General features: G+C 39.0%; 1 protein-coding gene across 1 annotated transcript in view; it reads left to right on the top strand.

Moving 5' to 3' along the window:
* The window catches only part of fam189a1 (family with sequence similarity 189 member A1), a 55,083-nt gene that overhangs the window by 20,784 nt on the left and 14,295 nt on the right, over window positions 1–20,004 (top strand). The window contains exon 2 of the mRNA XM_049717912.2: window positions 6,021–6,077. Within this exon, the coding sequence (XP_049573869.1) occupies window positions 6,021–6,077 (57 nt within the window). The remainder of the gene's footprint in view (window positions 1–6,020; window positions 6,078–20,004) is intronic.

Below are 20,004 nucleotides of genomic sequence, written 5' to 3'. Positions count from 1 at the left end.
TTAACAGGTTAAGATTAGTCACAAACAGGTGGTGCATCAATGTCCTTGAGCATCCTGCATTGTTTGAAAATGAGAATGGCCGCTAGTTTCAATCCCTGCTATTTGTACAGATCATATTCAAAATGCATTTTTTTACAACAAACTTGAAAGCCTCCCCTTCATTTTCAGTGGGAACAGTGTTGTTGGTCTCCCTTTTTTTGCTAGTGTGTCATAGTCTGGAGTAAAATTTGTTGTGGCAATTCTTAGGAGAGATCCGAGGTGTTGGTCCGTTTACCTAGATCTGTGACGGGTTGATGTTGATGTTCATGTGGCTGAACGTCACGTCGAGTACGTCGAGCTAAATTGGCCACTCTTTTTAAACACTCGGCACTCAGTGTCCACCTTGCTTTTCCTTGGGCGACTCATTTTAATGGAAGGATTCCAGGGGAAGGTTTGTCGGTGGCTTTAGCGTAAAACTGTATCCGAAAGCTCGGCGCGCAAATTACAAGAATGAAGAAAAGAAAGAAGAAGAAAATAAATTGTCTAAATTGACTTGAGGATTGAACACACCACCTTCAAGATTAAAGTTTATCACTCTATAACCAAGCCATTCTGTGAAAGACTATTTGGTTGGCTAAGAATCACCCTTGACTAGAAACAGTTGATGGCTAGGAATCTGAAAATGGGAGGGTGGTACTTATTTTCACAGGTTGATTTATTCTAATAGGGCTTCCGTTAGAATTAGTACCACCCTCTAACTTTGATTAGGGGGGGGCGGGGGTACTTGTTCAAATTTGCTACACTTGGTGAATACATGCCCAGGAAGATACAGAAAAAGTCAGTTCATGTCTTGGGTTAACCGTTTTAAAATAGGGGGCGGGGGGTAATTAGAATTCGTACCCCCTGTAATTTTGCTTGATGGTTCCCCTGTGTTGGTTGGTGGTTTATACTCTCTTCAAATTTGCTACACTTGGTGAAAACACCTCCAGGAAGATAATAATAAAAAAATAAAACAAGTCTAAATAATAAATCCATTTTATTTTTAAAAAACGTTACAATTATTTTCAATTTCCAATTTCGCAGACCACCTGCCACGGACCATGAGAGGGACCGCGGACCACCTTTTGACAATCCCTAATCTAGTTGAACATGAGATTGGTTAATTCTTCTGCTTTTCATCCCATATGGCCGATACAGATGGATGCACAAGATGCATTATCCGTAGTTAATAAATAATTTCATAACAATGAAATGCATAATTTCCCACTGGTGGGAATCACTGCTCGAGAGTGATGCGTGCCTCATCCTTTGCTAGAAACTGCCCAACAAAGAGGTGCGGATTCTTACCAATATTTGACACAGGTTTTTGGACATGCAGGTATGATGAATGTAAAGACAGGAGCAATGGGTATGCCACGCCTCCTTGGAGGAGCAGCGAACATGCTGTTGTCCCGCTGTTTCCATGGCAACTTCGCTGAGGTGCGGCTCAGAATCCAAAGCAGAGTGCTGATACGAGGTGGGGGAGGGTTTAGGAAGCCAAAGCAGAAGCAGGTGGTGGGTGGTGAGAAATAGGACTACAGTTGGAGGAGGATGTTGGGGCATGGGGGCCCTTGTGTTTGAATAGCAAGAACACAAGGAAACCAAACGCCCTCGTCTGTTCAATCTGTCAGCATGAGCTCAAGAAAACAAGCGGCGTTGAATCACTTCCCGCTTCATCCACTGTGTGCATGCTTGACGCTTATACACTCGGCCAATACCTTTAATGAAAATACTGTAGCATTTTTCAGCACACACACACACACACACACACACACACACACACACACACACACACACACACACGCACACGCACATTGAGCTCACCATATTCACTGCCAGAAGAGGTTACTTCAAGGTTGCAGCTAAAATTGCTTCACCGGCTTTAAAGCTGACTGCTCACCTTCGTTTGTCTTATATGTCATAATAAGACAGACACATGCACACATGCATTTGGAGCTTTTGCATTTTGAGCTGCTATTGTTTCAAGTTATTTAAAAATATAGATGCATTGTAATCTCATTTCATTTTGATTGAATAAATCATGGTTTTCTAAGCATATTTTGGGTTATTTACTTCAAAATTCATATAAGTGAACAAAAGAAACATTTTTTAATTCAAAAAGAATCAATCAATTAGACTAGATAACACTTTTCACACCTTAACATGCCACACAAAGTGCTTTACAGTGCATAATAAAATCAAGCTAAACAAAGCCCAAAGCCACCCACGCACAAAAAACAGATGTGCACGCATGCAACCTCACACGCATCTTGTCTCCCACATAACAGGTGTCCTGAAAGGTAGGCAACGGAAGTGCTCGATATATACGTGTATACGTATACTGGACTTTGGGGTAACAATCGGAGTTTTAGCTCACCTTTCAGCCAGTTTTTTAGAAAAAGCAGTCTTGCCCGTAAGGGAAGGTTTGCCACTAATGTTTGCTCTGGTGTTTTGCATTTAGCTGATACAGTAGGCCTGGGGTGCCCAAATGGAAAAGTGCGATTGAATGTGTTGCGGTTTCTGTAATTAATTATAATCAACATGGTAAACCCTCAGCTCTATGATGCGCTAACAAAGTGGGACAGTCTACCGAGGAACATTTATCACAGCAGGAAACAGCAGTTATTTATTTTCACCAACATTTATAATCATCAGAGTACGTTCCACAGGAGCTAGTAGCATCCCAACCAATCATAATGCAACCCATCATAATATATCAGAAGTGACGAAGCTTGCAATGCGGCAGAACCTGTAAAACGTGAGCGCTCAGATGTTGTTACACTACACATTCAGACACAAAGGAGAATTACACAATAACAGGTGTCTGATAGTTTCTATGGAGGAAGCCTTGCAGAAATGTGTCGGGAGGTAATCAGCCTATTTTGGCTCCATTGAAATCTATTTTCATGACATGGCGGTGGTGTGTTTTAGTGTGCGTATGTTGAAATGTGCATGTGTCTGATAACGGGAGCGTCAAAGAGCATCTGAACCAAAGATGGTACCTGGTTGCTTCTGTCAATGCAGCAGTTGATGGGAAATCATTACGATCCTGGCAAATGGCCAGTATGTGGTAACCAAGGCAACCACACTTCTCCATCCATTGTAGCTGCGGTGATGTTTAAGGAGGGCCCCACTTTCTAAAGGCTCACTCTCCGTAATGGCTTCTTTGATTGGCAACATGCATAGGATCAAGGTTGCTTAGGCTTTGCTGTTGTTGATAACGTCTCCATTGTCGGATATGGATTGGTTTAGATTAGAAGGAAGTCCATTAGCAAAATTGGCTAATTAAAGTAACATAGTAATATTTTCTGTTACTGTAAAATCTAAAAACTTCGACCTGCTTTCAAAACAAACCAACAAAACGCTGTTTCCACTGTATTTTTTATTTTTCCCTCTAGTACATGAATCCTCCTAACAATTCAGTCACATTCACAGTGTTGGCACAGTATGTATGAAGGTGTTCAATTTTGTGGTGATCCAAATTAGAATTATTTGGCTTGGCACCACTGAGTCCCGTTCTTGTCAGTGGATGCCAAGTAGCTTGTGAGTCATGATGCAGTCTTGCTGTTCACTCTGGCCTAATTGATCCCAAAACAATCACTTTCTGAGCATGTTAAAAGTTATTGGGTTTAAATGTTATGACATTTATACAAGATCAAGATGGGTGGACATGATTACAGTGGTATAACAGTGACCTCATTGAAATGTCCTGTTCATCCTACTGCTTGAGTCATTTTGCTTAGTTCTGCGGTTCTGATGTATCGTTTATGTATTTGTTAATAATTAATCAGAATTAATCAGATAAATATATTATAATAATAATATAATATTGATTGTGTGTATTCTTCAGCACGCTCATTCTTTCCCCGCCTTCATCTGGGAGTTTTTCAATAGTAGTATTCGTGTATGCTCCAGGCACAAAGTCAGGTAACCAGCTGCCTTCACAAAAATACTAATGGTCAGTTTTAATGTTAGTTTACATTTAACAATGCGCTTATGATTGACATATTTACTGATATCATTTGAGTATTTTTCCAATGTAGCCAAAACCTGAGAACATTTGATATTGCTACACATTTACCTAGTGCAGGGAGTGGCTAAAAAGTGATTAAAAACATTTTCTTTACAATAATTTTTTGATGAAGCCCAACTAGTTTAAACACATTATTCTGATCAATGTTGCATTTGTGCAATATGAACTTAGCAGCAAAACACACCTATTTTTATCCATCTCAGTGTGCGGCCATTTTGCCACTCACTGTCAACTGAAAAAAAAAAAAAAAATTGTAGGTCAATCGGTCGATCGGTCGGTTGTAATATAATGTAAAATACACACAGAAACACACAACTGTGTGTGTGTGTGCGTGCGTGCGTGTGTGTGTGTTGACAGCAAAAACATACAAGGTTAATTTGAAGCCAGGTGCTAACAAAAGATATAAATACAGTTCCCCATGAGCACAAAGGCTATCTGCTGCTCCTCCAGGATGTGTCAGATACAGAGAATTGTTGTCAGTTGTCAGTATGGTTATAGAATCTAACTTCAATCATAAGATATACTGTAGATTGTCTTGATACAAAAAATATGGTCCTGTATTTATAACCAAGTTCAATGGCTAATTATTTATTGCAGTGTTGTAGTTAAGTGCCCTCTCCCACCTTGCAATATTCATTTTGAGATCCTTTTAATTCATTATCTTGTTGACAGTATTCCTCAGAGGCTAAAAGCTTTTCTGCAGTCCAGGTGCAAAGTAATTTTCAGATCTTACTGATTATCAAGGTCAGTGCAACTTTACTTTTAATCATGTTACGTTTTTCATTGTTTACAGTTCTACTTATAAAGTGATTAACTATTTTTTTAATATGCTTCAGTAGACCATGCAGACCAGGTTTTGGTGATTTATGCCGTTATGTATTGTAAGGGGAAAAACCTTTTGTGAGGGATGAAACCAGATCCATCACATGAATTCTGCTCATACATCAGGTCTCCCTTAAGCAAGAAACATAAACGCCTACCTATATATGCCTACAGTACACACATGGGCCTATGTTGCTGTCCTCTGAGGGCCCTTCATATTACTTATTCACTGGCCTTTAAACTGCTACTCTACAGTAAATAAACCGAACGTAAAACTACTCTGCTGGGTCTGTGAAAATATTCATTTGATTCATTTTGTGGCTCCGGAGAAGACTGGCTTGGCTTATCATATTGATCAAATTTATTTTTCCCTGTCAGTGTCACAATATTAAAGAATGAACCAGATAACTAGATGTGGTCAGACTGCATTTTAATTTATCCTCACGGGTTGTGGTTTCTGTAGAACGATGGTAATTTGGACATTTGCGGTGATGAATATGTTAACATTAATTTTACATATACAATAGTCTAATCACACCTTAAATTTGTGAAGCTCTCCAACAGTGTGTGTGCGTCAAAATGAAACATTTGCATGCTATTTTTTCACACTGTTCGTGACGTCAATATGAGCGTGCAGGACTGACACACTATAGATTATTTTTAAAAGCGCAATGTGCAAGTGAGGACCAAGAAACAGAACTTGAATGACATGAGCCAAAACAGGAGTCAAATGAAAAAAACATGCTGGCTTTTCATAGAAGATGAAGCAGGATAGAAAACAGCTTTGCCATTTCTGAAATAATAAACACGTTTTGATAACATGAGCGAGTACGTTAGATGATTATAGTAGAGATGCAAAAATAAATCTTCAAATTTGCTTCATGAGCCAGTTGTATTTTTGGACTCCTATAGATGGCACTCTCTGTTGGGCTGAAAAGTGATCAAGTCATCACAAAAATCACCCAAAAAATCCATAGATAAGCCGCACCGGACTACAAGCCGCAGGGTTCAAAACTTGAGCAAAAGGTAGCGGCTAATAGTCCGAAATTTACGGTAAATATGACTGTATTCTCGTTCTGCTCACCCTTTGTTTTATGTGTTTTCCTTTTTGCCCATTTCAATATTCATTGTGTCCTCTTTCCTCCAGGTTCTTCTCTCTGGGCTTATTGGCGTGGTGTCATGGAAGAGGCCGCTCTCACTGGTGGTGAGTATTATCCGAACGCCTCCATGCTGCACTAAAAATCTCACAGACTGATTCACAAGAGGGAGCCTTTTATTGTGATGCTTCACTTGTGGTCAAGATTAAGTCACCAAAATAAGGGAGCTGTAGGAGGTCAAGTCAATGTCCAAAGTTAAGTCCAATAAGGAAGTCACTTCAATAGAGCATGTACAGATCATTGGTAAGCCCGTTGACACCCTTTGATTCAAAATACTTTTGTGTCTAAATACCTTCACATTCCCTTCCCCTGTGTGAGATCAGTTGCCTTTAGTAGATGTATATTTGAGCATTCTGTCAATCTTTTCATAGTGCTGTAATTTTCACAAAAAAGTCTCTCCTCCAACTCTATTTCATGCTCTCGTAATGCCATAAATAATCTCATCTGATTTCTGCAGCTTTAGCACATTGTCTTGAGCCTCCTCATCTCTGTATCTCTTGCTTTTGCACTTTTCCTTTCTTTCACTCTCTCTCCCCTTGCTCTCTCTGCAGATTGCCAGTCTCGCTGCCTTTAGCTTTATCACCCAGCTAAGCAGATCCTCTCCACTCACATTTCTGTCTCCCTCCCCCTCAGCTTTCCTCCTTCGTCTTTGTGTAATATTAGACTGGAGAAGAGATTTGATTCATAGCAGCTCCTCGCATCAAAGACAATATCCCACCATTTTGATAGTAGAGTGGAAAAATTCTATTCACATATTTCATTGCAGCACAGTTAAATCCTCTTTCTTTTCTATCCTTATAAAGCATGAGCAATTTCCCAGAATAGTGTGCGTCATTGTTGGCGGTAGTGTCACCCCTGTCTTCTTCCTTTGGTTTCTATGGTATTATGTCATGTACATTTTGGTGAAGGATGCTCACTGATAATCTTCTGTTCTGACAGACAGGCTTTGTCTGGCAGGTATAACTTTTTAAGGCCTTACACCAATTCTGTACATGTGTGGTAAAACATGGATATTGGCGTTATAAAAGAGCAACAGCAATGTGTCTTGTGTGAGGGAGAGCACACGCCAATAACTGTGTCCATTAATGTGAGCCTAGTTGCTTGAGGCATGAAGAGCGCAATGACTCCCACCCAGGAAATTATGAAATCATTGGGTTGAAAAAGAAAATCAATGTAAAACACAGACCAGAGAACAAAATGGAAAAAACACTAATGTAATAATTATTAGGTTTTTGTTCTTTACACCTCACATGTCGGGGAGGCCAGGCTGCCCTGACCACACGTCTCTCAGGGCAATGTTGTGGCCAATGGTAGATTATGGCTCGGCTATTGCACACATATTCCTTCCCCGTTATTTTTTATACTGCTTCTTCTCTACCTGGTGATTGGGATCCGGGACCTATTCCAGCTGATTTTAGCTGAAAGGCAGACTACACCCTGGAATAGTCACCACTAGTGAGTCACATCATCAATGCATTCTTTTTTCACCCAAATATTCCATATTGTGTTCAGTCTTGTGTCTTTGACATGTGGCTGCTCAATGACTTTCATATAGACAGATTGTCTTAACTAATAGAGTTTCTCACAGTTGTCATTTGTGAATTTAGAACGAGAAGTAACTTTTGGTGACTTGTTCATACTGAAGCTAACATTGTTATGATTTGCATTACCTTTAATCCAACTACTACATCTTTGAACAGGATAAGATGTAAAGAAAATGGAGGGCTGAAGTAAATTGAGTGTTGCTTGGAAACAAAAATGGCAAGACTGCAATAGTGTGTAGTACTGTGTAGTGTAGTTTAGTGTCGTGTCGTGTGGTGTAGTCTGCAGTGATATAGCTTAAAAGACACAAACATTTATAAATAATAATAAAGAAATTACAATACTCTCAGAACGGTTGAGGTGATGGGAGAATATTTTTTTTACTACTTAATAATAGAGTCTAATGTTTGTGTTTGACGATCATTGTAATGGAGTAGAGACACATCCGGTTGTCGGTAAGCTTAGATGGCTATACCACCCATCCACACACGCACGCACGCACACACACAGACACACACATCGGTCCTGTCCACACGCATCAGCTGTGTTGGCCAGTGACAGCCATCACTCACTGTTACTTGAACGGTGAATAGAAAAGTTTTTTTTTGTTTATCAGGCAAAGTACAGTCTCCTATGGTATTCACAGGCTAACGCTCATGTATGTTTAGTGACCTTTTCACGAATGTCAAATTGGATCATTTAATCCAAACCAGCATTACTTAGAGGGAGGGTAAAGCGAGCCCAACGTTGGCAGTTGATGGAACTGTATTAAAAAATAATGTCAATGCTACAATTCACCCCTGAAAAAAAAAATAACTTTGAAGAAACTTAACTGTATTTTGGAACAGAAGTGTGGTAAACTTACTAACACATCACACACATTTGACACACCACTGAAGGAAGAGATCACAATTTCCCAATTGCAAATCACTGTCAAAACTATTGCTTAAAATCTACAAAAACAGCTATCAATTGGCACCAAGATTTAAATGGAGCTGAATTGTTCCTACGTTGTTAGATAATCAGATGAAATTGGTACGGGTTGATTTGACTTACATTTCCCCTGAAGTCCACGTATGGGGAACCATCTCTGCCGCCTATCCGAAAAGGTGTTTTAAATGGCCACACTCGGCTGAAGGGTCCTTGCTGGAAATACGGTGCTGCTAATCTTTCTAACAAGCCGACCTCTGGGCATTGTGACACGGTCGAGGTTGAGCCTCCTGGCTCAGCCATGAGCCGGCTGGCGCTTTTGTGTTTGTAAATTTCCATTTTAGTATCTAGGTTTCTTTTCTTTCCTTTTCTTCTCAGTTGCGTTCTTCAGTAGACCTGGGGGTGTGTTCAGAAACCACTCAAACTCAAATGGTCTCCTCCTGAGATAAAAGCTGGTGAATTTTCCCGCTTAACTCATATGCAATATTAATCAGAATGGCATGTTTAGACTAGTGGGAGCACATACAACATATTATTCTAAATAAAATTTTGGGGTTGATTTCCTCTTTAATTCAAGAGGACTTAAACAATCACAGCTGTAACAAAGTGCTGTACATAAAACAGACAATTTGCTTCACACGCTCCTTCTTCTTGCAAGAAAATTAAGTTTTGGATTAGTGTACATTGTTTTCTTACAAGCTTCACACAAACAGAATGACTGCTCATGAAAAAATACAAACACATAAAGTCCACTCTGTGGTCACAACAGCACGCACACACAAATATATCTTCAAAGATGTAGTTAATCCTGCACACAACACACATACTTTATAACTGGCAGTCATTTCCAAAGACTTTCCTTTGGGACCATATTTCTGGAGGAGGCCTGACAACCCTGTTGTGATGGCAGTGCGAGGGTTTATGAGACTTTGTGCGTCATCCTATGACCCTGACAACGTTAAACATTGCACTACAAGATGAAGGAGGATATACAATGTGAGAAACAAAATGGTCCAGTGACCAATAACCAACAATCTAGATGACAGTGCCATCTTTTAAAGTACTCTCATGATGAAATCATTCCAAACATTATCACCCAAATTAAGGCCAGTTTGACAGGTTGTAGAAGCCTCTTTCTTGCACTCTCTGTGACAGGCAGGGATTAGTTTGAGTGTGTTTGCAGTTCCACATTGAAGCTGGGCCAGCCTCAGCTAAATGTGGACCAATTTATTGCTTTGGGCTCCTGGTAGCCCCAATGGTGGCCTCAGAATGGCAATACCGACTTCCCCTGTGCATCCTAAACCACCATGTCATTCTCTTTTTCTCCTATGCTATGCCATTTGGAATTGGTTAGTTTGCTACTTTCTTGCCAGAATTGTGTAGAAATAAATTGAGATATGTACAAGAGATAATGTTATGCCTACCCAAGAATTCAAATGATCATGGCTTGTCATACTCGAATCAGAAAGTATAATATCATTTAACACACACACATACACACATTATCCGAATCGTTACATTCCAATATTTTATTTCTCTTTTATCTTTTTGCTCTCCAATAAATGAAACCGTTCCCTCATCCCATCATCACATGTTATGCTCTGGGCCAGCTATTGGCCACCTAACATAGACTAAAAAAGAGCTGCACCCCACTGAGTGCCCTCCTGTGTAACGTTGAAATTACAACCGACTTGTAGAATGATAGTAGCTAGAAACAGGCACTAAATTTTAGATACTACAATTTGCTTTGAACACCACCATTGTCATCATCAATAGTATTGGAGAGGTTAAAAAAAAGTTAAAACATGCTGTTTTTCATATTTTTGTCTTCTTTATAATTATTCCGTTATTAAATATTTATAGGGGAGTTGTATATTCTTGGTAATATGGTGAAGAAACTACATAATGATTTTTAAGCACTCAGAGCTGCTGAGGTGGCTGTGATGTGCTTTATAAGTGTGACTTTCCAGAGAAAAAAACATTATTGTAGCCTCTTTCAGAAATGTAATTTGCAGAAACACTGGAACAGAAAGTAATCTGTATTATAATCATTCTGTCTCTTTTTAAAGACACACAAGTACTGCAACGCAAACAAAACCAAGCAAACAAGTCAGCTATTGTTTGCCTTCAATGGCGTAACCTGCACAGTTCCTCAATAGTAAACACAGATACAAAATCAAATCAAAGCTATTCAACCCAGAAAATACATGGGTATATGCATACATACATACATACATACATACATACATACATACATACATACATACATACATACATACATACATACATACATACATACATACATACATACATACATAAGTTTCACATGCAAGGTAAATATTATGCCCATGTGGCAAGTGCATAGGTGCCACAGCAACTATTTCTAAAATATTTACAAATACAAATGCTGACATTTATCCTGGACTGTCAAAAAAGGGACACAGGTAAATAAATGCAACCCTGAATAACAATAATGAAATTAAATGCAGCAGACAAGCTTTCATTAGAGGTGTTCAACAATACGGACACGATCATAATGGCTTTTTTCTCGGCTGTTGTTAAGCAGCGCAAATAAGCATTACTCTCTTGTCACTTGGTTCTATACAGCTTCACTTGCTTGGTGTCATGGGGAGAAATATTCGGGGGAAATAGAGGCATTCAAGGCTTGTTTCGGCTGATTGTAGTCTTTTGCTAACTGAATGAGCATTCTGCGGTCACTTGTCTTAAACCAGGGAATTGTGGTTTGGACGCAGTTTTATCAGCCATATTTCACAGTCTAGTGAATTGACTGTAGCATGCTTGCTTGCTGCTCTCTCTGTGGCTGTCTGTGTGTGTCAAAAGTAGGCCTACAGAGTCCTACTAAGTCCATCTATCCAGCCATGCATGCACCAATAAGTATGCAAGGTAGTGTGGTGAGGCATCTTAGCTGCCGCTGGTACTTCGACAGGTTTGTGATACATGCTTGAGTGACTTAATAAAAGTGTCCATTTCCATCCGAGCCATAAGAAACTTCAGTAGTAAATCACCATTAAAAGGAGTAATCTTGCAGTTTTGAAACCAGCAAGACGTGAATTTAACCTCACTTCACTATTTTTGTGATCGTAGTTGAAATTCACCGACGTGCACCAATGTTGCGCCTCGACCAAATGCAAAACGCATCAACGAAATTCACCAACACGCTGAGCGCAAACAATTTTCTATAAACAAATTGTTGGATGAATCAAGGCCATTATTACCACCGCCATGGATGAAATGATGTTGATTTACCGTATTTTCCGCACTATAAGGCGCACTGGATTATAAGGCGCACCTTCAAAGAATGGCCCATTTTAAAACTTTGTCCATATATAAGGCGCACCGGATTATAAGGCGCGCCTTCAATGAATGGCCCATTTTAAAACTTTGTCCATATATAAGATATATACATTTGGCCCGCGGGCCGGACTTTGGACACGCCTGCTGTAGTGGCTCAATATTGGTCCATATATAAGGCGCACGTGATTATAAGGCGCACTGTCGGCTTTTGAGAAAATTTGAAGTTTTTAGGTGCGCCTTATAGTGCGGAAAATACAGTAATCAGTATGTTTTGGTTTCTAGTAAATGAGCAGGGTTACAGTATACTATATACTAAATGGAATGGTTCTTGTGTACTTGTACACACAATCCAAATCTTAGACCTTCCATCAATCCAATTACCGTACAGGTTTTCCGCAAGTAGGACCGTGGGTAACTCTATTGATAACAGTTTGGCAGAATTCCCAACATCACACACTATTTTACTGTCATGTCCTTTATTAACTTACGATAATTAGGTTCGAGCAAGACCAGAAAAGCAAACCAGTCTATTTACTAATTACTGTCAACACTAATTAGATAATAATCAATGCTGGTAATTTGCAATCATTTTGATTCCTTCAGTGGCTGTACAGAATGAGCAGTAGGACACAATTTGGGGTATTTGTTATTAGCAGAGCAATTAGGCATCTATCTCCAAGCAATTCACATTACAGAGTGATTGTGTGTAGTTGCTGCCAACAAGAAGTTCAAATCAACCACTCACTTGGAATCCTCTCACGAGCCAAGTAAAGAAACGTCAAGCTGTTAATTCCCACGCGTATACAAGAATCATATGCGTTCTGCAGGATTTGAAAGACCATTTTGCATTCAACATCATCCTTGCGTGGGTTTTCACCAGTCAAAAACATCCATTCAGTGAATACGCTATCTATCACCTTTTTACAAAAAGGGATTTAGCTGCGTTTTGTTTTTTCTTTTCAGGTTACTGTTTAAACACTCTGCACTCATTTACTCGGCCTTTATTGACTGTAAAGTCACCGTCTAATTGGCATGCATTGAATTGCGGTATGCCGGGTGTCTCTGTAAAATGACACACGATCCATCTTTGCTTTGGATTCTCTGCACTAAAAAAGAAAAAAAAAGGCAAATGATTCATCGAATAGTGTTATGGCTCTAATGTAGCTTGTTGTGCAGGGTCTCCGAGAAAAAGAACCCTCTAAATTACGCTTCGTGTGAATGTGAATTTAAGGCTGAATGAATGGACTCTCTCAAAATAACCACACTAACAAAAGTGTCAAGATGATGGCAAAATGGCTTTTTTGTAAATGTTTGATTTAACAATTTGTAGTATAGTTATAAATGTGTTGCTTTTCATTGTAATTGTGTATTGGGTGTTGCTAATATGGATTATTTGTGTCAAAAATATTTGTTTACAGCTATCCCATGAGTTGGTTTTTACATCCCATAGATGATGATTGATCCCAATTTCCCACTGTTTTTCTTCTCTTGAGAATAAAATAAATACGTACATGTATTGCTACTTTATGTTCAGAAAGATTTGTGTCAATGCTTTAAGGTCTGCTCCGGTGGGAGGGCAGTAGGGAGGATGATTGTGCTGAAAGATTGTCTGTCAGTAAAATTTGTCCTGATTAGAACGCAAGTTAAAAACCAATTTCTACTGTCTGTTCCAGTCTGGTTCAAGTGACAGCATTTTCTAACAGCATCATTTATGTCATAAATTGTGTACCGGGGAGCCATATTGGCTGGATGCTGGAATACATTTTAATCAGTTCAGTGCTTGGTATTTTGTGAGACAGATCGTATAGCCTTGAAGGAATTTTACAGGAGCAGCATGCATGAAGTAAATGTATTCACAACACAGCCACTTTCACTTTTGTTTGCAGTTCAGCCTTGGTGGAGGTTTGTGCTGTGCATGCTGGTATACTAGTTCCATATGGTCCTAACAGTATTACTACTGACAAACCTAAATACATTTTCTTTAGTCTATGAAACCTTAAACACACATATGTGCACACACTAGAAAATAAAATATTCTTGGGCAGAAATGTTTTTGACATACATAAAAGCGCTTTGAGGATTCACCCAGACTGACTTGATTTTTTTTTTTTTTTTGTTACCTCGCAGCCAGAGTGAGAAAAAGATCATGCAAGCTGGATTTGAGTGGATTTGGTTGTAAATAGAGTCTAATTAATAGGTGCAAAAAAATTGGGCTGATGAATTTCCTTGTTATGCACCAGGAACATCTATTTAAAATGTAAAGTATAAATGCATTGCTTTGACATCATAAGAGTCGTTCAGTCCTATACTTTGTTTCCTAGAGAGAAACACACACATATTAATTTTTCAGTGAACAGCTGGTGTACAAGTACACTTATGATTCCTAATTGCAGTCCTAGTTGGGATTTAATCACATGCTTCCAACTTTATAATTCCACTTGGTGCTTGAATTCAAAGATTGAGAAAAAGCTTTCGTGCATTTTCTGCTGCAGAGGCACAAGTTCCTTGAATATAATATTTAATTTGTTTTTCAAATTAATGCATATCATATAAGAACAGTGAAAGGGACCCTGATGTGACAAGTATGGAACATGATGAATCCCACCGCTTTCCCCTTTTTGCAGGACACACACGATTATCAGTAATTCCTCATTAATAGGAATCTACCTGTATTGGTTAAAATGTCAGGAAATAACAGGTAAACAATTGGACCAAAGCATGAGAGGTGCTTCAGCGGAAGCCGGCCGGGGCAGAGAGTAACAGAGCATGGCTGAGTGAATGCAAAGCTTTTGGCTCACCATAATGCCTCATGAAGGATGTCCTCCCCTGAGGCACAAGAAGCAGGAAATGTAGCCCCGTATTAATTAGAATATGAATTAGCTAGGCCTCCTTATCTGATAGCTCCAAAACGCAAGAGCAGCATGATCTAGGCAGCACCAGAAAAATGTTTTAGCAAATATAACAGCTTACATTACATTTCATTCAACCCTGAAATTAAAACTGAAAGTTTCTAATTCTTCTTACGTTTTGTTCATTATATTTAAATGTACATAATACGGATGCCGTCTGAATGAGATTGTAGAAGGTGAGGTTGGCGCCACTTTACAGCAACATCAGCTTTCATTCTTTTTGTGTTTGTGGGAATCTGGTTGATGAGCTGAGGGAAAAAAAAATGTAGCGTTCATCATGGGCATGAAAAAATATAGATAGAGTGGACAGAGTAATACTGGCAGGAAATTACAAGGACTAGGAGGTTTAGGTGTTCTTTTATGGGAAAAATATAATGGATACTGTACAGCCGCGGTCACCAATCTTTGTGAAACTTAAATAGATTTTTTTTGTACAGATTAATGCAAAGAGCTACCAGTTTTACACACGTTGCTAAACTAATCAATTTGCAAATTGCCATGTGATATGTTATTGATGATATTCAACTAAGTGCAAACACTGGTTATGTTAATGATTTCTGACAATAATTATTAACAGTGATTTGATGAGATGGGAACATATCAAAATAAAATAAAATATTATTTCAATGGATCTTTACAAGTTTACATTTTCAAATGATTGCTCAACCTGCCTTTGTAATCACAATTGCTGGTGGCTGGTTTCTAAAATGGCGGACAACTGACAGCATGGTCCTGCTGTCATGTGGGGTATCCAGAAATGAGGCTAATACAGGTCAGTTGATGGTCAAGAGTGGAAACATTTTAGGAAACCTGCATTGCGGAGCTGTCAAATTGGAGAAAAAGGTCTACGAGAGGTCAATCACGTTCAGGAGGACACAAAGTGCAGCTCTGTCTTGTTAGTACAAGTTTGAGAGCATGCAAACAGTGACAGGTAGAGGTCTGCCTTGTTTCTTCTCCTGACTGTCATCGATTCAGAAAGGATGGGGGAAATCAAGCAAAGGGAATTTGTTGCAAAAAGGAGCAAGCAATGGCTCTTTCACTGAACCTCGAGGGACTCCACTTAATACTCAGTAAGAGGGGTCAGATAAGTAAGAGTTATCAGATCCTGCAATTCCTGACAGATGAGGATGACCGAATAATTTGGTAGCTTCAAGTGCAGAAGATGGTATCAAGATGAGAAGACATACAATGTGTAGGCATTTGTCATTTCTGGTCGAATGAAGTCCTCTGAAAGGCTTGTGGAAACTTTCATCTAATAAGTCTAATTGATTCCGTTTTCTGAATTTAATCAAAGTAACATTTAATTTGCCAAGCAAATGATGTGCAAAGCAATGCAATGATTGATGTTATTATCATTAAATACCAATTTTGACTTTAATGTGAATGAGATTGCCTAATATTTTTTTCAAAACTATGCAACTTTCCTGTGGTTTGTAACAAGGTTCATTTGAACAACCCCTCTCATTACAGAATCCTCACGTCTATTTGTTTGCGTTCTGTAGAGGTCAGAGGCTGATGAAAATGTTAAGAAGTAGAGGTTAATCAACTTCTGACCCTTAGGGTGATACCACATTTCACCATCTGTTCTGATCGATGCACATAAGCACTGGCACAGAGGTCAACTCGATAAGCTCTCATACGCACGAGTATTTCCTTTCTGGATGATTCCTGCTATTTCCCTGCTTTTTGCCTTCTTGAATATGTTATCAAATTAAAAATATTGTAAGTGATATACACTAGACTGGGACTCGTTTTTCATTTGGCAATAAAAAAGGGTGGAGCGTTACTTCCAGACGATGTCTTCAACCACAGGCACTAATCCATCATCCCCAGTGGAGATACAGTCTGACAAGCTGTCAACATAACTACACATCAAAACCTATCCAATTTATTTGTGCACCTCATGAGCATTTGCGTCAATTAGGGATGTGACTTCCAGTATGAACCCAAACCGATGTTCTATATATATACTACAGTGATCCCTCGTTTATTGTTATGATTAGTGATCCCGCAATAAACAAAGATCCGTGAAATAGAAACAGTATATCTATTATTTATGAATTATGAATTTACATGATTTTGTATTGAAATTTACCAAAAGTGTTTCTTCTTGACTGCTATAGGTGTGGTTTACCTTGTTAAGCAATGAAAAAGTGTCCACCTTCAGGATTAACACACCCGCTGTAAATCATGCATAGCGAAACCAATGTGAGTCATGGTTGTGCATAAATCTCCCATTGCATTGTGGTCCAGTACACAATATTAAGGCTTTTAAACCCTCCCCAATACTTTTACACTACATAAACCTTTCCCATTCCCTTAATAACCATTCCCACACTGTTCTGTGGATGTATGGTACCTTTAGAGTAAATAACACTTATAAACCCGCGAAATAGCGATGCTGTAGTAGGTGAAGTGCGATGTGGCGAGGGATCAATACATAGCATGAATAAAAACGGGGCAGCAAAAAGGTACATGCTACTTTCCAAACTCTGTTGCTTCAGACTTGAGGGAGCTGTGTGAAGGGCTCATGATGGTTTCGCAAAGGAGGGTGGGGTGGAGCCCGTTCAAATCCATGAAACAAAAAGTGTTGTATCAAATACCAAAATTTAACATCCAGTGTCTTACTGGAAGACACGCACACAATGGTTTCTCCATGAGAGCCCTCGGGAATAAGGTGGATACACTCAATCTAAAAGTGTTTGCTATTTCCCTCTCCCAATCTGTCACTCAACAGCAAAAACACATCTGGAGCCTGAAGTGTAGTGCAAAGCGCAGTCTTACTGTGCGTATGAGTTTCTTTTAGTATTTTGGTAGACAAATGCAGGTGTGAAGAAGGCGGTTGCGCCGTTGTGGGAAGGAATGCAACCAGCTCCTGGGCAATCGTAGCGGCCCCCCTCATTCCCTTTAAATTCACCACAGAGTGAGCCGTGCAACCAACCTGGCATGCGGATGCTGGAGATCAGCACGTACAAAGTACATTTAGGAACTACACTAAGATCTCCACCTGAAACGAGCATTTGGACTTCCACCTTCTACTCCCCCCTAGCATTAATTCATAACATTTCAGGTGTGTCAAAGATGGTCTTTTTTTGCACGCACCCAAGAAATTTTATGTTAGTCCTTTAACCAGTTTTGTCTGTATCGTTTTTATTCATAAATACAGGAGCTAAGACTGCAGGCATTCGCAAAAAAAGGGTTTTCAATCTCAGAGGATTGCCATAATGAACTTTGCCACATATTTACAGGAAGAGAATATTGAACTTGTTCCACAAATTTGCAACTATAGCAGTACACTTTTACTTTCCTTCTGTGAGATTCCCATTAAAATTTCATTTTACGTAACACTCACAGCACCAGTCACCTCGTGGGAACTGAATCCATGCTGCCGGCAATAAAAATTAGGCATACGTATGTACTACTTCATACTCGGTGATTGATTTTGGAGTGTGTACGTGGGATTTTTTGTCTATTCATCCCAAAGAACGTTAGAGGTCACTCATGTTTGGAGCTGAGTGAAGGCCTCCTTGTCCACCATCGATGTTTTAGTTAATCCCAAAGGTCTTTCAATGGGTTGAGGTCAAGGGTTCAAGTTGTTTCACACCCAGCAATGTTGGAGGCAAGATGAACACTAGAGCATAACTTCATAAATGCATAACATACAATTTGTTATTTGTTAAAAATGTTGTCAGCAATGTAATCCAAGTACCATTACAGTATATTAAAGTAATGTAACATGATTACTTTCAATGATGAAAATTCTCTAATGCCAAAAATCTTAATAAGAAAGATCAGTGTTGTCTGGTATTTTCTGTCATAAATATTTAATTTAAAATGTAGCCAACAAGATATGTTCATATTTTTTTAAGTTAGGTGTGTAATAAATCTAGAAGCTACACTAATTATTATTACTACAGTAGTGTAGCAAGAACTATTGTGCTACATGCAAAGCCTATATTCACAGCTGGCAGAAATAAATAATACACGGTAGTTTTATTTCCTTTTTCTGCGTCATATACAAATCTAACATATATACGTACTGGATATATATTTTTTTTAAAGAGTGACCATGTTAGCAACCCTTGATGAAGCCTGATGATTGGTTATTTTAGAACTAGGGGGTAAAGCTGACTTATCAGTAAGTGGGGGAGCTTTTTAAGTTTCTCCTCGTATTTTAACTCGTAGAACAGTGCGTTCGTCTTCTCTTTAATTTACTTAGGGTTCATAAATGCCTGGATTTCAATTGTCCTATCTTTCTAAAAGAAAGTTTTTCCCCAGCAGGATTAGACAGTCTAAGGAGGTCGTTATGTCCCTTGGGTTATGCCGTTTGGAGCATGAATCAACAGTGACGCTGTTTATTTGAGTTTTAGGTCACTTGACTCGGTTTAACGCTAATCCTGCTGATGATGCCTTAACGCACACACTCACACTCCTGGATACATAAATATACACCAAGGCTCTGGATGGGGGGAGGAAATAAGGCAGAAAGTTACCACTTATCTGGAGAACGATGACAACCAGCTGTTGCAGTCTTGGATTTGTGTTTGTAAAGGCGGGTGCTGGGCCACATTGTTTTCTTTACTGATTTTTGCCTACCCTTCAGGTTGTCCAGTTTTCCCAATGCATTTTATTTGATTTCAAGCTTTTTAGAGTATTTAATTGCATATGGATTATATTGTGGGCAAACATCACGAGCCGTCCTTTGCCAAGAATGCTCTGAATCAGAGCGGTGCTGTATGTGGAGTTTCAGCAAAACGTTGCTCATGTCTCTGGAGGACAAGAGCTAATTGGAAAGAAATGAGTGCTGTCACAGTGCTGCTGCAGACTAAATCGTGGCTTGTTGAGTTTATGAGGTGGTTGAGCTTCATGAAGACACTGATGGGCTCTTGCTCTTGTTTAAAAATATAAAATCTAAATCTGACCCACCTGCGTTAAACTTGTACTTGACGTAAAAACTAAAGGATGATAGTAAGAATATGCATGTTTCAATCTGTACGCATTATTTGTAAACACTAATTTTGTGCTTTATTAGCGTGATTGCTAGATTAATAAAAATTTTAGAACACTCACATGATCTCAGTATGATGCGTTGTTCTTCTATACCACGACAAACTACTACATTAATATCGCGTGAAAATGTCAATGTCCATGTCAATAAGACTGACTATTTTAATTACAGAACATGTTACATGGGAAATGTGTGCTCACCAATTTCATTGCATTTCATAATTTGTACATATTCATTATTGGTGAATTGAAAGATTTTTCCTAAATTCCA

Source organism: Syngnathus scovelli, chromosome 4 (genome assembly GCF_024217435.2).
Source record: "Syngnathus scovelli strain Florida chromosome 4, RoL_Ssco_1.2, whole genome shotgun sequence".
In the NCBI taxonomy this organism is placed as follows: Eukaryota; Metazoa; Chordata; class Actinopteri; order Syngnathiformes; family Syngnathidae; genus Syngnathus; species Syngnathus scovelli.
This window is presented reverse-complemented; position numbering and strand designations above follow the sequence as displayed.